The sequence below is a fragment of the Mustela nivalis genome (genome assembly GCF_964662115.1).
Source record: "Mustela nivalis genome assembly, chromosome: 13".
Classification (NCBI taxonomy): Eukaryota; Metazoa; Chordata; class Mammalia; order Carnivora; family Mustelidae; genus Mustela; species Mustela nivalis.
This window is the reverse complement of record NC_139032.1, coordinates 61,765,973-61,780,662: the sequence shown is the minus strand read 5'-3', so window position 1 is coordinate 61,780,662 and position 14,690 is coordinate 61,765,973. Positions and strand designations below refer to the sequence as shown.

Genomic DNA, 14,690 nt, shown 5'->3' with positions numbered 1-14,690 from the left:
AATGCTAGAGAGAAACTCTGCCAGTTTTGCCAGTCTGGGGATGGCAGCTGGAGATGTGGAAGGGGGTGGGTTCTTCACCTTCTGCTGTCTTCTGTCCATGAGGCCCCTCTCTCTGAAAGCAGGACTCTGCTTGGTTCTGTTGGAATGACAGACCCATAAGGTTTAGTCACATTGTGGGTTAGCAAGCTTGTGTGGGCTAGCCTGGGAGCCTAACCACTATTTATAACATAGTTTCTGTGGAAAAATATGTTCCAAGTTCCAACAACTGCCTTTCAAAAATATGCTGGAGCACAACCTGTCAGTAATTGGGACTATCTATATAAAGTTATTTTCTCAGAAACTTTTAGCATCTCATGATAAACCTGACCTCAGAGAATGAGTAATTAATCAGCCTTCTGTGTCAGCTGTACAATGGAAGAAATTCTTCTGCCCCGAATTATCGGAGGCCCGCTCGAAGAACAACTACCACTTTTTCTCAGACAATTGTGAGAGTGTTTCTTCCTGCTGTCATTGTTTTGCCCAAGGGAGATTGGTGCTGGCATCACCTGGGAAGTGATGAATGGCTTGGGATATAATGTGGTGGCAATGACTTCAACTCAGAGCTTGCTAAGACAGTGAGAATGAGGTCACCTTTCCGGGCTTAGCTACACCTGTCCCTTTCCAAGGACTCTTCCCACAGAAATGAGGTCAACGCCATATTTCCATTGTGCTCCCCCTACCTCCTGCCCCTCACCCACTGGATGAAGAACAGTGTTATGAGCTAGAAAGATGTGGATTTACAAGTACACATGTAAAAAGTATACACAGAGGCTTGTGTTTGCTCCAAGGTCATACTAAAGAAATGATAGGACTTTGTTCCCCCTCCTGTCTCCACAAAAAATGACCCCAGTAAACGACATTAAGGAAGTTAAAAAATTATACTCATTTATCCCTTGGTGAGACTGCACTGAGAGTTTGCCTCAGGTCTGGCCCCCTGACTATAAAAGGGTAATAGAAAGGATGACCCAGTGGCAGTGTTCTGAGTAGGGAAGAGGTCTGGAAACATCATGGAATATAATTATTAGGTCGAACAAACAGGACTCAAATACAGACACCAGCAGCCCTCAATGCTTTTGTATACATCAGAGAAAGCTCACAGGAGCAAAATCCAAGAGAGAAGAAGTCCAAGGGGCCGCAGAACTTGTATACTTAAAGCAAATAGAGAAAAACAAATTCAAGTAATTTATAATACTTTTAACATAGCCAATAGTGAAATTAATAACCAGAAATAGACCCAAATCATATTTAAAAATCAAAGAAAATATAGTCAAATAGTAAAAGATAGAAAAACTATGAGAATGCATTTAAACAAAACATTAAAAGGTATGATTCTCACATAGCAATTTGGAAGGAAGAAGAGAAGCACCCAAGAAATAAAAATTGCCTATCAGTATTGGAAAGGAGCTCACTTTAATCATTAGAGAGATGCAAATTAAAAGGGGGATGAACTTTTTTCCCTTAATTTAACAAACAGACGATTCTTAACTTTGTAATTATTATAATTGTCAAGGGTGCAGGAAAATGGGTACTTTCATACCCAGGAGATTTTAATTTCTCGCATTTGGGGGAGAATGTCTTGGCCCAAATATGGATGGATCATGTTTAAGTTTGTTCTACTCTTTGCCTCAGCAATTATACTTCTGGGAATTTATTCTGAAAAAATAAGTACGAGTATGTGTTCAGAAAATTTAGATCCAAGGATGCTTTTTGTAGTCCTATAATTGGAACAAATTCAAAACAGCCTAAAGGTCCAATGATTGGAGACTGGTTATGGGAGTAAAGCAGAGCATGCTTGCACTGGCAGACCGTTGGCCTCTGTCGGCACAGATGTCAGCGCCACCTTGGCTCCTTGGGGCATCCTAGGTTAGCAGCTGCTCCAGCTGCGTAAAGGTCCGGTAAGCCACCTTTACTGTTAGTAACAGTGGGTGGCATTGGTAGAATACCAGCATGTCCAGGACATTGGGCTGGACACTCTACAGGCTTCATGTCACTGAATCCTAATGGGCACCCAGCAAGGGAAGACACAGAGACGTGAAGGCTCTCCAGGTCATAGTTAGCAAACTGCAGAGCCAGAGCTGGAGGGCAGGCCTGCCTGCTTCCAAATCCTCCGTCCTTATCACTGTGCCAGGCTCCTACCTATGTTGCCAAGAGGAAACTTCCAGATCACATGATCCCACCTCCTCATTTTTCAGATGGAGAAATTGAGGGTTGGGAAGGGTCTCTGTAGGTACTGCTGTAGGTTCTGGTGATACCTCAGTGATCAAGATAGAAAACATCCTGACCCCATGGAGCTTAATTCTAGTTGTGGGGGCTGGGGAGGAGAGGGGGAGGGAGGACTAGAACAACAGACAATATGCAATAAAACAATAAGTAGGAGAGATGCAGGTAGTGAAAAGTGCAGTAAACCAGTGGGTAGAGAATGCCTGCGGTGAGGGGTTTTTAGGAAGGGTGGATCAGGGAAGCCACCCCTGAGAAGCGACAAGTGTTGACATTTGAATGCGGAGAATATCATGCAACAAGCTGGAGAAGCTTTCTGGTAGAGGAAACAGCTGGTGCAAAAGCCCTGAGGTGCGAACAAACTTGATGTGAGCAAAGGACGCAAGAGGTCTAAGGGACAGAGTGTGCCTCATGAGGGAGCCCACGTGCTCCCCTCCGGGAGGAGAGAGGAGGGGGAGAGCTGAAAGCCGGCCCTGTGGGAATGCATGAGGGGGCAGAGGGGAGGGGGTGAGGGACAGTGAGGAGTGGCTCAGGACCCTGAGTGAGGCTGGAGACAGAGACAGTGCTGGCTCCTTGAGGAATCCTCGGATTCAGGAGCTTCTGCTGTGTGTTTTGAGTGACGAACAAATGTGATGGCTGGACCTGATGCATTTCCAAGGAAAACTGTCAACGGGCCTAAGACCTGAGTCATCCAGTGGGAGCTGAAGCAAAAAAGGAGGGGGAGCTGTTGCTGGGACGCCAGCGTTCCCGTTTGGTCAGGCAGAATTCCTCACCTACAGGGTCCACAGTTGGAGGTGTTTGGCTGTCCCCAGGCACGTTTGAGTGAACCAAGGGCAAGAGACTCACTTGGGCTCCATCTACGAGACCCAGCCCCTGAGGGCCTAGCCTCACCACCCTCCACAGGCCTAGACAACTTGACCTGGCCTAACTAGACCAACTAGACCTGGCCCCAGACAACTTGGGGTCGTTTGCAAAAAAACAATTCTGCTCTCAAAAGTCAATAATGAGAAAGAAGTAGCAGAGAGGGAATGGAACCAGTGTAACTACACGCACATGCACACACACACTCACACACGTGCGTGCACACGCACACGCGCACACACACACACACACATACATGCACATACACTGTGTGACCTTGGGCAAGTCTCTGGACCTCTCTGTGCCTCAGGCTTCAAGTGGAGGGAGAATGTGTGACCATCTCTACGAACCCTTCCCAGTATAACCTGATAATGAGTCAATGGTTTCTATATGTGATTTGTCCCCAGGAAGGTTTTTTCTAAAGACTAAGCTGTGTGCTCCGATGACATTTCTGGCAGAGGAATTTAGAAGTGACTCGAGAGGCCCATGGAAAGGTTGAGGGTGATGGGTTTCCCTGGAGTGGTGTCCATTTAGATGTGTAAGCCTCAGCAACTAGAGTAAAAAGGTTTTCATTACTTTGTGGCCACAATCAGAATGTTAATATCACCAATGAAATTCTTCTATGACATTCTGTTCAATGGGAGAAAAAAATTCTTTTTTACAGAATGCTGAATTATTCACAGACCTTGCTGTATTACAGAAGAGGAAAGAGGAGGGGCACAGTGTAGGGTCTGAACAGCCCTTACATCTGGACACCGGGGACCAGCCCTAGGCCCCATGCTCTAGGCAGGCCTTACTTGGGCCCCGGGGGCTCAGAATCTGCAACCCACTAGAACATACCTCCTACCCCCAAGCCTGCACTCCCTCCCTCCTACATCACATCCTGAATTCCCTACACAAGCCACTGGAGCCCCTTCCAGAGCCAGGGAGCCTCTTGCTGGGGTTGGCCCTCTTGAGGCTGGGCTGTACCTCTGGGGTGGTTAAAGGTCTCTGATGCTAGGAGGGGAGGACGTGTGGACTGATGGCAGGGGTGGGCCCCACAGCAAGGCCAGCTCCCCCGGTGTCTCTGTGTCCCACTTGAAGCTTGAAGGAGCCCCAGAATTCTGAACTCAAATTTGCCATTCCAGATCATTAGGAAGGTATATTAATTATGACGGAGAGATAGAAAATATTTTATCAAGTGGTTTACTTGCTAGTCTGTAACCTAAATATTTAGACACATGGAATGTGATCTTCCATTGGGACTGTAGCTCCAGGCCCTGCAAATATGACAGGGATGCCTGGTTAGGGGACATTGTTTCTTCACAGTAGCCTTGCTAGACAGCCAGGGTCTCAGCCTTGCCACTCATAGGCAGCGTGGTCCTGGGCAAGTCAACTTCCCTGAATCTGTTCTCTCATCTGTAAAACGGGGACAATAATAGTCCCCACTGTATAAGGTTGTTGAGCAGATTAAATGAGATAATGTCCAGGAAGGGCCTGGCACCGTGCATGGCTCACAGTAAGCATTTGTGCCTGATGTCCCTGCCAGCTGTAACCTGCCTCCCCCCACCTCCCTGTTTTACAGACCCCGCAGCAGTATGAGAGAGAGTACAACAACAAGCGGTCAGGCGTGGGGCCTAGCAAGTTCCACGGGTACGCTTATGACGGCATCTGGGTTATTGCCAAGACACTGCAGAGGGCCATGGAGACGTTGCACGCCAGCAGCCGGCACCAGCGGATCCAGGATTTCAACTACACGGACCACACACTGGGCAGGATCATCCTCAATGCCATGAACGAGACCAACTTCTTCGGGGTCACGGTCAGTCCCACACCCCAGCCTCTGCTTTCCTTAGTGCTCCTTGGAGATGTACAAGGCAAGAGGGGGCTGAGTCACGTGCCCTTTGAGACGCGGTCCCTGATCTGATCACTGAAGTAACTTCCTGTGGGTTACAGGATTGCAGAGCTGCTGCCATGAGGGACAGGTTCGGTGACGCTCTCTGACAGGCTGGAAAGATGCTTCTCTATAGGTCGCGGATTACAAAGGGCGCTGTGAGCAGGTTGAACACAGCGCAGTTGAAATTCACCAGGTGGGGGGATGGTGGGGGCAGCAAGAGCTCCTGACCCAAAGTCAGGCTCCAGGCCTGGGTCTTTCGAGGTACCATCTCCAAACCGTAGAATTTTCCTTCCTGAGATGGAAATAGGACCTACCTTATGAGGTAGGTGTAAAGATGAACCATCGCAAAGTGAAAACTGCTCATGTTTTTTGAGCAGGCTGCTTGCTGGGATCCTCAAGTTTCTTGTCTGGGAGTTGGGGATAATAATCTACGTCTTGCACAGAAGTTGGTAAAATAAACAATGATGATAATTGCTAACATCCCTTTAATGTTTATGCTGGGCCACATACTTCACTAAGCACTTCCTGTAGGTTAGATGTAATAATGTCTGCCCAACGCTAGGCCCGTGCGAGGGTTGTCAGCGTTAATAATGATCTCATTGCCTCTGTGTGCCATCCAGAGGAAGTCGATGCTGTTGTTATCACCATTAGAGGTGAGGAGCCTGGACCGCAGAGCATTTACGTTTTACTGCCAGTCAGAAGGAGAACTGGGATTCAAACCTGGGTCTAGCTCCTAGTTGCTGTATTATCCTACCTTCGGGTAGTGGACATCAGTGGCATTTCATCGCGTCTCATGATGGTGTGTTTCTCACTAACTCTGTGCTCAGAAAATAGGGAAAATTTGCCAAAAGAAAAGGTTGAAATGGCTCAAGTCCTGTCTTGTGTTCTAATGTAAAGAGTCATTTAGAGAATCAGTCTGTCTTGGGGTATTAAGAAGAGTACACAAGACAAGCTAATAGGTGTATTCCTTAAATGTTCATACTCCTGAGTGTGCGCACTCAGGCTTGCCGGTGGTGGTTCTTGTAGGCCATGGGGTGCGGGAGCTGAGGGTGTAGACAGTGACATGGATGCTGAGGTGGACACGATGGGCTCCCTGTCCCAGAGCCCGTGGTCCGAATGCAGGTACGAGAGTTGGACATGAATGGTAATGAGAATTTAAAGGGCTCAGCACCCTGGGAGAAAGCATGTGAGCCCAGAGGGGTTTCTGCGACCATGGATGAACAAGTCAGGGAGTTCTCTGGAGGAAAAGTGTGGTGCTGTGCCTTAGCCACACAGAGAGGGGGCCGGTAGTCTGGCCAGATGGAGCGTGGTGAGCGAAGGAGAGATGCGTGAGTGTGTGCAGGGACAATGACTTTGTGGGGATAATTGGAAAGGAGGAGGATGTGTCTGGGAAGGTAAGCTGGGGCCCACTTTTGAAGGAACAAGCTGAGGAGGCTGGCCTTCATCTTATAGGCTACAAATTCTCACCTTGACTGGCAGTACCCTGGGCACCAGTAGAAATACACTTTCTCGGGACTCCTAGGTGGCTCAGTTGGCAGCAGTTGGTTAAGCAGCTCAGTTCCTGAGTTTCACATCAGGGTCCCTGCTCAGCGGGGAGTCTGCTTCTCCCTCTGACCCTCTCACTTCTCATGCTCTCTCTCTCTTTCTCTCGCTCTCTCTCAAGGAAATAAATAAAATCTTTAATTTAAAAAAAAAAAAAAAAAAAGAAATGCACTTTCTCCAGCCCAACGCCAGAAGCACTGAATCAGTCTGTGGTAAGGGCCCGGCCCCTGTGGTTTAACAGAACCTCCAGGGGGTGCTGATGGGCACTGCAGTTTGAGCAATGCTTCTGGGGTGGGGAGGCAGCTACCAACACCCCGGACTAGAGCCACTCTTGACCCGACAACTCTTGGGCTCTGCTCCCACAGTTCAGACATCAAGGCTCTGAATAGTTACGGGCAATAGCCTTGTTTATAGCACAGCCTGCATTCAGACGGTGAACTTGAACAGCTTTTGAGAATGTGATTTCAAAAAAAAAAAAAAGTGTTTATCCTCAGAAACTCCTATAAAATCTCATGTGGTGCTGGTATGTAATACAGATTAGAGAGAAACCTCTCAGTGGGAAAGAGGAGGAGCCCAGGGCCTTGTTTGTTTGGCCTCCTTTCCAGCAATCCCTGAGACCTCACCCCCACCCCCACCCCCACCATGGCCCCATGGGCACCCCAGAGCTCCTCTCTCTTCTGGTATAAACATAGACTGAGCCTCAGGGACGGTGGGACTCACCTGTTCTACCCCAGGACCACAGTGGCAGAGCTGTCCGAAAAAGTGGGTACACCTCTCCGGGTCATCTTGCCACGCTTTGTGTCTTATCTAATGGAAGGAATCCATAGTATCTTCAGCCAGATCTCTGGATAGAGAGCTACAGAGTCTAGGACGCATTCTGCGGCCCTCCTCATCCCAGCAGTCGGCATTTTGCCCAGATGCCCCATGTTTCTAATAGTGGGAGATCATTTATAACCACTTCCAAGGGCTCCCTTTCATCTAAGCCAAATAATACCGAATCCACACTCAATGAGCAATTAGATAAGACCACGTGAACACTTGGCACAACTTGAAGATGAGTTTCTTTTTAATGAGAAATTGCTTGACATGTATGTATTGCCCGCTCCAGTTTGTAATTCATAACCCTGCGAACGTCATGATTGGAAGCGCTCTTTAAAATCCTCAGGTTTAGCGGGACGCCTGGGTGGCTCAGTTGGTTAAAATCCTCAGGTTTAACCCCCTCCAGTTGTAGATGAGTATGTGAGGTCCAGAGAGAGAGCGTGCAAAGTCCCCTGGAGGGACTTTGGGCAGAGCCAGGAGGGTGGTTCCGCTGCGTGCTTGTCCCCACCACACCCCATATCACCTTCCTTCCCTTCTCATCATGCCCGTTCCCCTTTCCTGGAGAAAGGGATTACAGCAGTGAAACATTTCTGTACTTCTTTCCCCTTCCCACTGATCCCCTTTGTCACATATTAATATGTGCTTGTCACTGGGCTGCAGACAGGTTTCATTAAAATGGTCTTCTGATCAGAGAAGAAAGGACATCTTCTGACAAAATAAAAAGTGTCTCTGTGGTCCAAGGAGACCACAGAAGGCCAAGTTCAGCCATAAATAAAGAGTTGGAAAGGAAAGGAATGGGAGGTGGAAATAAATTGCCGCATTTTCTATTTGCTGAAGGGTTTTCATTATACAGCGCACACCGTGTCCATTTTTCCACTCTCAGGCAAGCACTTTATTCTGGGTCACCCTCATTCAGCGTGTTTACTATACGGAAAATCGTTTAAACACATTAAATTAATTATATCCGTGACTCAATTTCAATTGATTCCATGTGCACACTCTGGTCTGGGAGCTGGGCCTGTGGTTCCCGGTTGGCATGCTAAAGAAGAGGTTTCTTCCATTTCTTTCGTGCATCCTAGATTGGGACACTGGCATTAGCTCGGGGCCCAGCTCTGTTTTACCTTCTTAGGAGCTCTCCTCCAGCTACCCTTCTCAGAAACACTGGGAGGGGGATTTTGTTTCCCACCTGTACCCTGAAGGCCTGGGGGATCCTGTCTGCCTCTGATTCCCTGAGTGTGCTGTTCTGAGCTTTGGCCCTGTTATTATTACCTCCTACCTCTCTATGGTCGGCAAATCTCAGAACACTTCCCCACATGAAAACCCCTCTTCTGCCAGATGTGTACACAGAAACTCAGGCTGGAGTTGGCTATTTAAGCATCAAAATCCCTGGGCATTCTAACAATCCCAGCTCATCCCAGAAACAATCCCAGAACGTTTCTCTAGGGCAACATTCCTAACCTTCTAGATGTATGAGAAGCTCCCAGGGCACTGCGTTCAAAGTTCTGATTCCCCAGCCCCGCCCAGAACTTCTGATCCAATGGCTTTGTGGTAGGACCAAGGAATTCACATTATTGACACATCGTCCTGGTGATTCTCAGATAGTAACCCTGAGAATTGCTTGGAGCTATGATAGATGTGCTCCCCAACCCCCTCCCTGCAACCCTCCCCACCCCCCACCCCCGCCACTACGCATGCGTCTGTGCACAATTTTGACTTTTTTTTTTTACACTTTTTGATTTTTAACCTATCAGAGATGTATTTGTTCCTACGTTTATTCACTCCTTTTGCAGCCCCTGGGCTGGGTGCTGGGAGCTGGAAGCATGGAAAGGACTACGGTGTGGCCTCTTCCTTACAAACGTCCAGCCCAGTGTGGAATATAGACAAGTAGATGAATAATTGCTGGTCACTAGCCAAGGTCTATCCAAGGCCCTTGGAGGGAGGGTTCCATTCAGCTTATGGGAGTAAAGACCAGAAGGCTGCCCTCAATTTCCCTGCAGTTCAGTAGTCAAAGTCTGTGTATGGATAATTACTAGGTGCCCGTGCTGTGTGTTCTCAACGTGTGCCACGTGTTGGGTAGTGAGGGTGCAAAGCCAGGCCCCTCCGTGCATGCCCAGGACTGACGGTGATGTACTGAGATTGAACAGACTCGCTCTAATTAGGTGTTTCTACCAAGGATTCACTGAGTTCATTGACCGGCTTATACCCATAATGTTTTAAGACATGCTTGGGAACATGTGCTAAGTATCCAAGTAAAAATCAAAACCTTCATTTTCTTTGGGTGATCATTTTCTTAAAGATTTTATTTATTTATTTGAAAGAGAGAAAGAGAGAGAGAGCATGATCATGGGAAGGGGCAGACAGAGAAGCAGACTTCCCACTGAGCAGGGAGCCCAACACGGGGCTCAATCCCAGGACCCTGAGATCATGACCTGAGTCAAAGGCAGATGCTTAACCAAATGAGCTGCCCAGACGCCCCAGGTGATCAGTTTTTAATTTTTTCCAGTCTCCTAAAACACGGATGACATACCAGATCTCAAGTGGACAAATTCTTGAGACTTGTCACCCTAATATATGATGGCTCTCATTCACAGTATACCCCCTTTAGTAAATGTTCCTTCTGATTTGTCTCTTAAAATGACACCGTATTTACTTCATGGTGCCTAGGATGGAAACTAAATTAATATAGTCTCACTGTACCCTATTATGAAAACATAATACGTGCAGCATTTATCCTGGAAAACTACTGAGGGTCTGCACGAGATTTGCATGGGGGCTATGAGGCTTCCAAGAGCATTCGGCACATGGAGAACTTGAAAGAGGAATATCTTTGATTATAAGAAAAGGGCCCGTTCTTTCTACAGCATTTCCTGGGATTGCTTCCTCACTCTCCAGGGACAAACCTATTGTAGAAATGACTCCAAATAATAGCCCCACTCTTCACCGTCTGCCCAGCCTCTCAACCGGCTGTGAGTGTGGACATCGCAGTGTAGCTTGTGTCGGGGGAGACCAGCCATCTCAGCTTCGGGCCCTATCACCTCTAATGGCAGTTTCTCTAACTGATCACCCCAAGGAGGTGACGAAAAACAGCAGATGGTGATTTGCTGGGTTTATTGATCTCTTTGGCTTTGCTGCTGGTGAACGGTAATCCAGTCTTTGCTGGTGTGTCTCTCAAACTTCAAGTTGTTGCCCAAGATTTGTTTAAAAAAAAAAAAAAATCTCTCCACTAAGACTCAAATGCTGTCAGGGTTGCTCCCCCTGCCCATGTCTTACTTGAAAAGACGGTGTCATAGAGTAAACTCAGTTTGGTTGGAATTCCCATGACTGTAGGTCGTTAGGGGAAGCCAGTGCGATCCTCGTGCCTGGGAGGTGTTAGATGAACCCCCCTTTTATGTCACACACCCTGCTGCCTCATCCTACCAGGATGCTGAAGTTGTGTGGTGGATTTTTTTTTTTTATCCAATTAGGAAACTTCATACCGCACGTACACATACACACTCACACGAATTACTTAAACATCATCTTGCTAGAACCTGCCTGTCTGATCTTTCGGGCTCCTGGTCTTATTCTCTAAGACATGTTAACCTGCAGGCTTTACACCAGCCACCCATTTGTGATTTATATCTGGTATCAGCATTTCAGGTTGAATTTGAGTGAGATAAGAAACAGAGCACTAGGAAGTCTAGCCAGGAGTAGAGAGAACTCGCCAAGTCCTAGATCTGACCCCTTTGGGGACTGGTCATTCCACCATCCCCTGGACTTTCAGGATTCTGGCTGTTTCTCAATTTTTTACTCGAGGCCATCACTAGGAACTTGTCAGAAGCTCTGCGACAGTCTGACTGTGATGCGTCTACTAGGCGTCCTAGAAAGTGGGACTTGTCCCAGTGACCTCGCGCTAGTTCCCTGATGCCACTCAAGCTTCCTATTTTAGAGCCTTCCTTTCATGAGCCTCTCTTGGCCATTCCCAGGAGCCACAGCCGGCCCGCCCCAGGCTTCCTCTGCATCCCTCCTGTCTCTGCTCCATCCCAGACTCTGGGATTTCCAGGGGAATTACATCAGACACAAACTTGACTGAGGAGCTGATTTGAGAACTTGGCGAATACCCCCTCCCCCCAACTCAGATAAAATGTATCATGGCCTGGGGCGTGGTAGTGATGAATCACAACAGGAAATGCAAATTTGTAAAGTTGGACAAAAGGAGGCCACAGTCCACCCCTTAGAGCTGTGTGACCTCTGGGAGACTACCTCTCCTCTATGGAGGGAAATGTAACCTCCTTCATAGGGTTGAGACAGTTAGCAGTGATGGTGTTTAGGTCCCCAAACTGCATCATCATTATTTCTGTTTTTATTACTACCCCTTTCACCATGGTGACTTTCCAAAGAACAGAGTTTATGTATGTGGGTCTAATCAAGCCATCTTCAGAATCCAGTCCAGCAGGACAGTCATTCTAAACCTACTGAGCGCCAGTCTCTTTCACATATGCTATCTCATTTAATTGTCTGAATAATAAATCCATTAACTTGTATTAAGATTGTAGCGGTTTAATATGAAAACAGAACAGAGTCAACCTTGCCTCTAAGCCAGAACATGTTCCATTTTTCCCCCTGCTGCCATTCACGTGGGGATTTGACACTTACCTTAGAAGTGGAAGGCTTTTGCTCACAGACCACCCCCCTTCTGTTCTTCCCTTTAGTCTGGCTCAAACTCCCACTGCCCCGAAAATTAGCACTAGGCATTACAAGCAAAAGCTAGCTACAGCAGATGCTGTCGTGTCCCAGCGGGATCTCCTGGGATCTCTTTCAGGACTTTGGTCAGGTCTGCCCAGCCCCTAGCCGTGCAGGTGTCCCTGTGGATGGCTCACTCCTTGGGCGATTGGAGGTGCCTGGGACCTACACCTGAGCCCAGAGGCCCGCAGCGACCTTGGTTGGTGGGGTCCTATGACACCAGTGCTACTCATGCTCCAGAACTCCCCGTAGGACTAGGCTGAGGCTGGCCCTCCCTTGAAACCACATCTTGGCCTTTTCTCACTCCCCTCTGCCTTACATGTTTCTCCTGAGAACACATCTTTTAGAAAATCACTTGTACACAATTCCTTGTCCTGGGCTTCTAGAGCTTCTGGGGGACCCAACTCACACCCAGGTATCTTTATGGGAAATGTAAACATTCTCAAGAGGGAATTTTTCCTAAAACCTAATTGTCATCTCTGCATCTCAGTTTAACAGCAACCCTCCCGCATTGCCTCCTTCACACTGGGGAGAGGGTTCTGGACTCTTCTCCCTGAGTATACTCAGTGGTGTTTTGCTCCTGTTCCTGCCTGCTGCTGTCAGCCAGTGGGAGAGCCATGCTTGGCTCCTCTGATGAATTAGCAGCTCCCAGATTTACAGGGACCACAGCTCTTCGTGCCTCTGGTCACACAGTTCTGCACCCAACACTTTACAGCTTGTAGAAGCTCTTCGCCACTGGTAACCTTGAGTTAACTTTGTTGGATAGAATCCACACATGATTGAGAAATCCAGTCACACTCTCCCACTCTGCTGCCTTCCGGGCTTCTAGAAACTAAAAAGACTTTCTCTGCCCAATAAATAATCAGAACTGACAAGAGAAGTATTAACAGGATCTATAGTCGTTGAATCTGCTAATAATGATCCCCCAGTTCTTGCTGTGATGGCTGGCATCAGTGTTTCACACAGGGTGTGGGAATCTCCCCAGCGTGCGAGTGTGGGGCTGGGGACCCGGGCTCCTGAGGCAGGAGAGAAGCAGGAGAGAAACCCACCCTCTCTCCGGCTCCCTCATCTCTCCCATCCCTGTCTCTCTGGGGCTCAAGTCCTAGGTAGGACCTGAGGATGCAAGGGGGTTGCTGATGGGTCCTCTGTGATGTCAGAATGTCAGGAATATTTCCTAGAGGTAATTGCTGGCAACAAACAACTATTATAATAATAATAATAATATTCACCGTGTGACAGCCCTTGGGCACAGAGGACATTTATAGTCTCTGTCTCCTTTATTGTTCCATGCAGTTCCATTTATTAACATAACACTAAGTAAGAATAGCTCTCAATCAGTGAGCTCCCACTGCCTCCCCGTCTGCACCCTAAGTGCTGTACGGTTGTTGTTCAATGTGGTGCTTCCAACAGCCACCACGTGGGGGATGGGTCATTCCACGTGCCCTGAAGCCTCCGTCAGTGAGCTGTGTCCGGCCCTCTTACCTCCGTCCCAACCTGCCCATATGTCTCCTTGTCAGGGAGGCCTCGCCCGCACCCTATTTCAAATCCCAGCTCCCACCCCCTCATTCTGCCTCGCCACATTTACCCCACCACGGTGCCTCCCCTAAGACATAGAGCTGGGTGCCGGGGGGACCTGCTAGGTACCTGATCAATCTTCGTTTAATGAATGAAGGATTTTGATAATTAACGACCATGTCATAGATTTATTTATTTTTTTTAAGCAGGCTGAGCAAAGATGAATGATGTGCCCAGGCTCCTACAGGCAGCAAGTGAGTTTATTCAGAACTGCCGGATCTGGCTAACTCAGAAGCCCATGTTCTTCACCATTTAGGTGCTCCCTTCATTCTGCCAGCATTGCCAGTGACTTCTGTAAGCCAGGGCTGGGCCAAGCAGGAGGAGCAATGTGGAAGGTCTGCTCCCGAGGAATTCACTCTCCAAACCACCTCGTGCGATATGTGGGAGGGAAGCGGGAACCACTCCCCCCAGGTTCACAGCGGAGGATGCTGTGGGCTCCCTGCCTGGCCTGGGTTATATATATGTCCATCTGCCCCTTCCCAGCGGACAGTGGGCCTCGGAGCCCCTTGACTGGGACAGGGGCCCATAGTTCTCTCTGTACCTCTGGTGCCATGTGTAATACTGGCTCTTAGTCCTTGAAACACAGGTTTGTTGATTGAATGAATGAAGAAATTATAGATCAGTGCGGCAGAGCGGCTTAGCTGGGCTCCCCGTGGTGTTACTAGTGAGCCTCGTTCAGAATCACATCCTAGTTCTTCTGATTCTAAAGGCAGGTGTCTCCAAATCTTGTGTTCCTAGGCACCGCTTGGCGGCCCTCCCCCCTGTTTCTTTAAACACAATTACAAATGACTGCAGATAACGTACGGCACAGGAAAGAAACCTACTCCTTCTGCTGTCAGATAAATTTGAAAGATCAAAATAATGTGGTTTAGCAATTTGTTTCAATTGATGCCTAGCCTTCCAAAGCTTGCAAGTTCGACTTTCTCGAGTCAGGAAAAAAAATCGCTGTTTCCTTATGAAAAGCCGTGTGGGGGCGTGTTTTGTCTCATAAGAGCTTCAACAGAAGCCCTCGGTACAAGATACCGTCCAGGTCTCTGTG

The 14,690-nt window shown here is 48.1% G+C and overlaps 1 protein-coding gene across 1 annotated transcript in view; it reads left to right on the top strand.

Moving 5' to 3' along the window:
• GABBR2 (gamma-aminobutyric acid type B receptor subunit 2) overlaps window positions 1–14,690 on the top strand; it is a 337,637-nt gene that overhangs the window by 200,741 nt on the left and 122,206 nt on the right. The window contains exon 7 of the mRNA XM_082696761.1: window positions 4,682–4,918. Coding sequence (XP_082552887.1) covers window positions 4,682–4,918 — 237 coding nt within the window. The remainder of the gene's footprint in view (window positions 1–4,681; window positions 4,919–14,690) is intronic.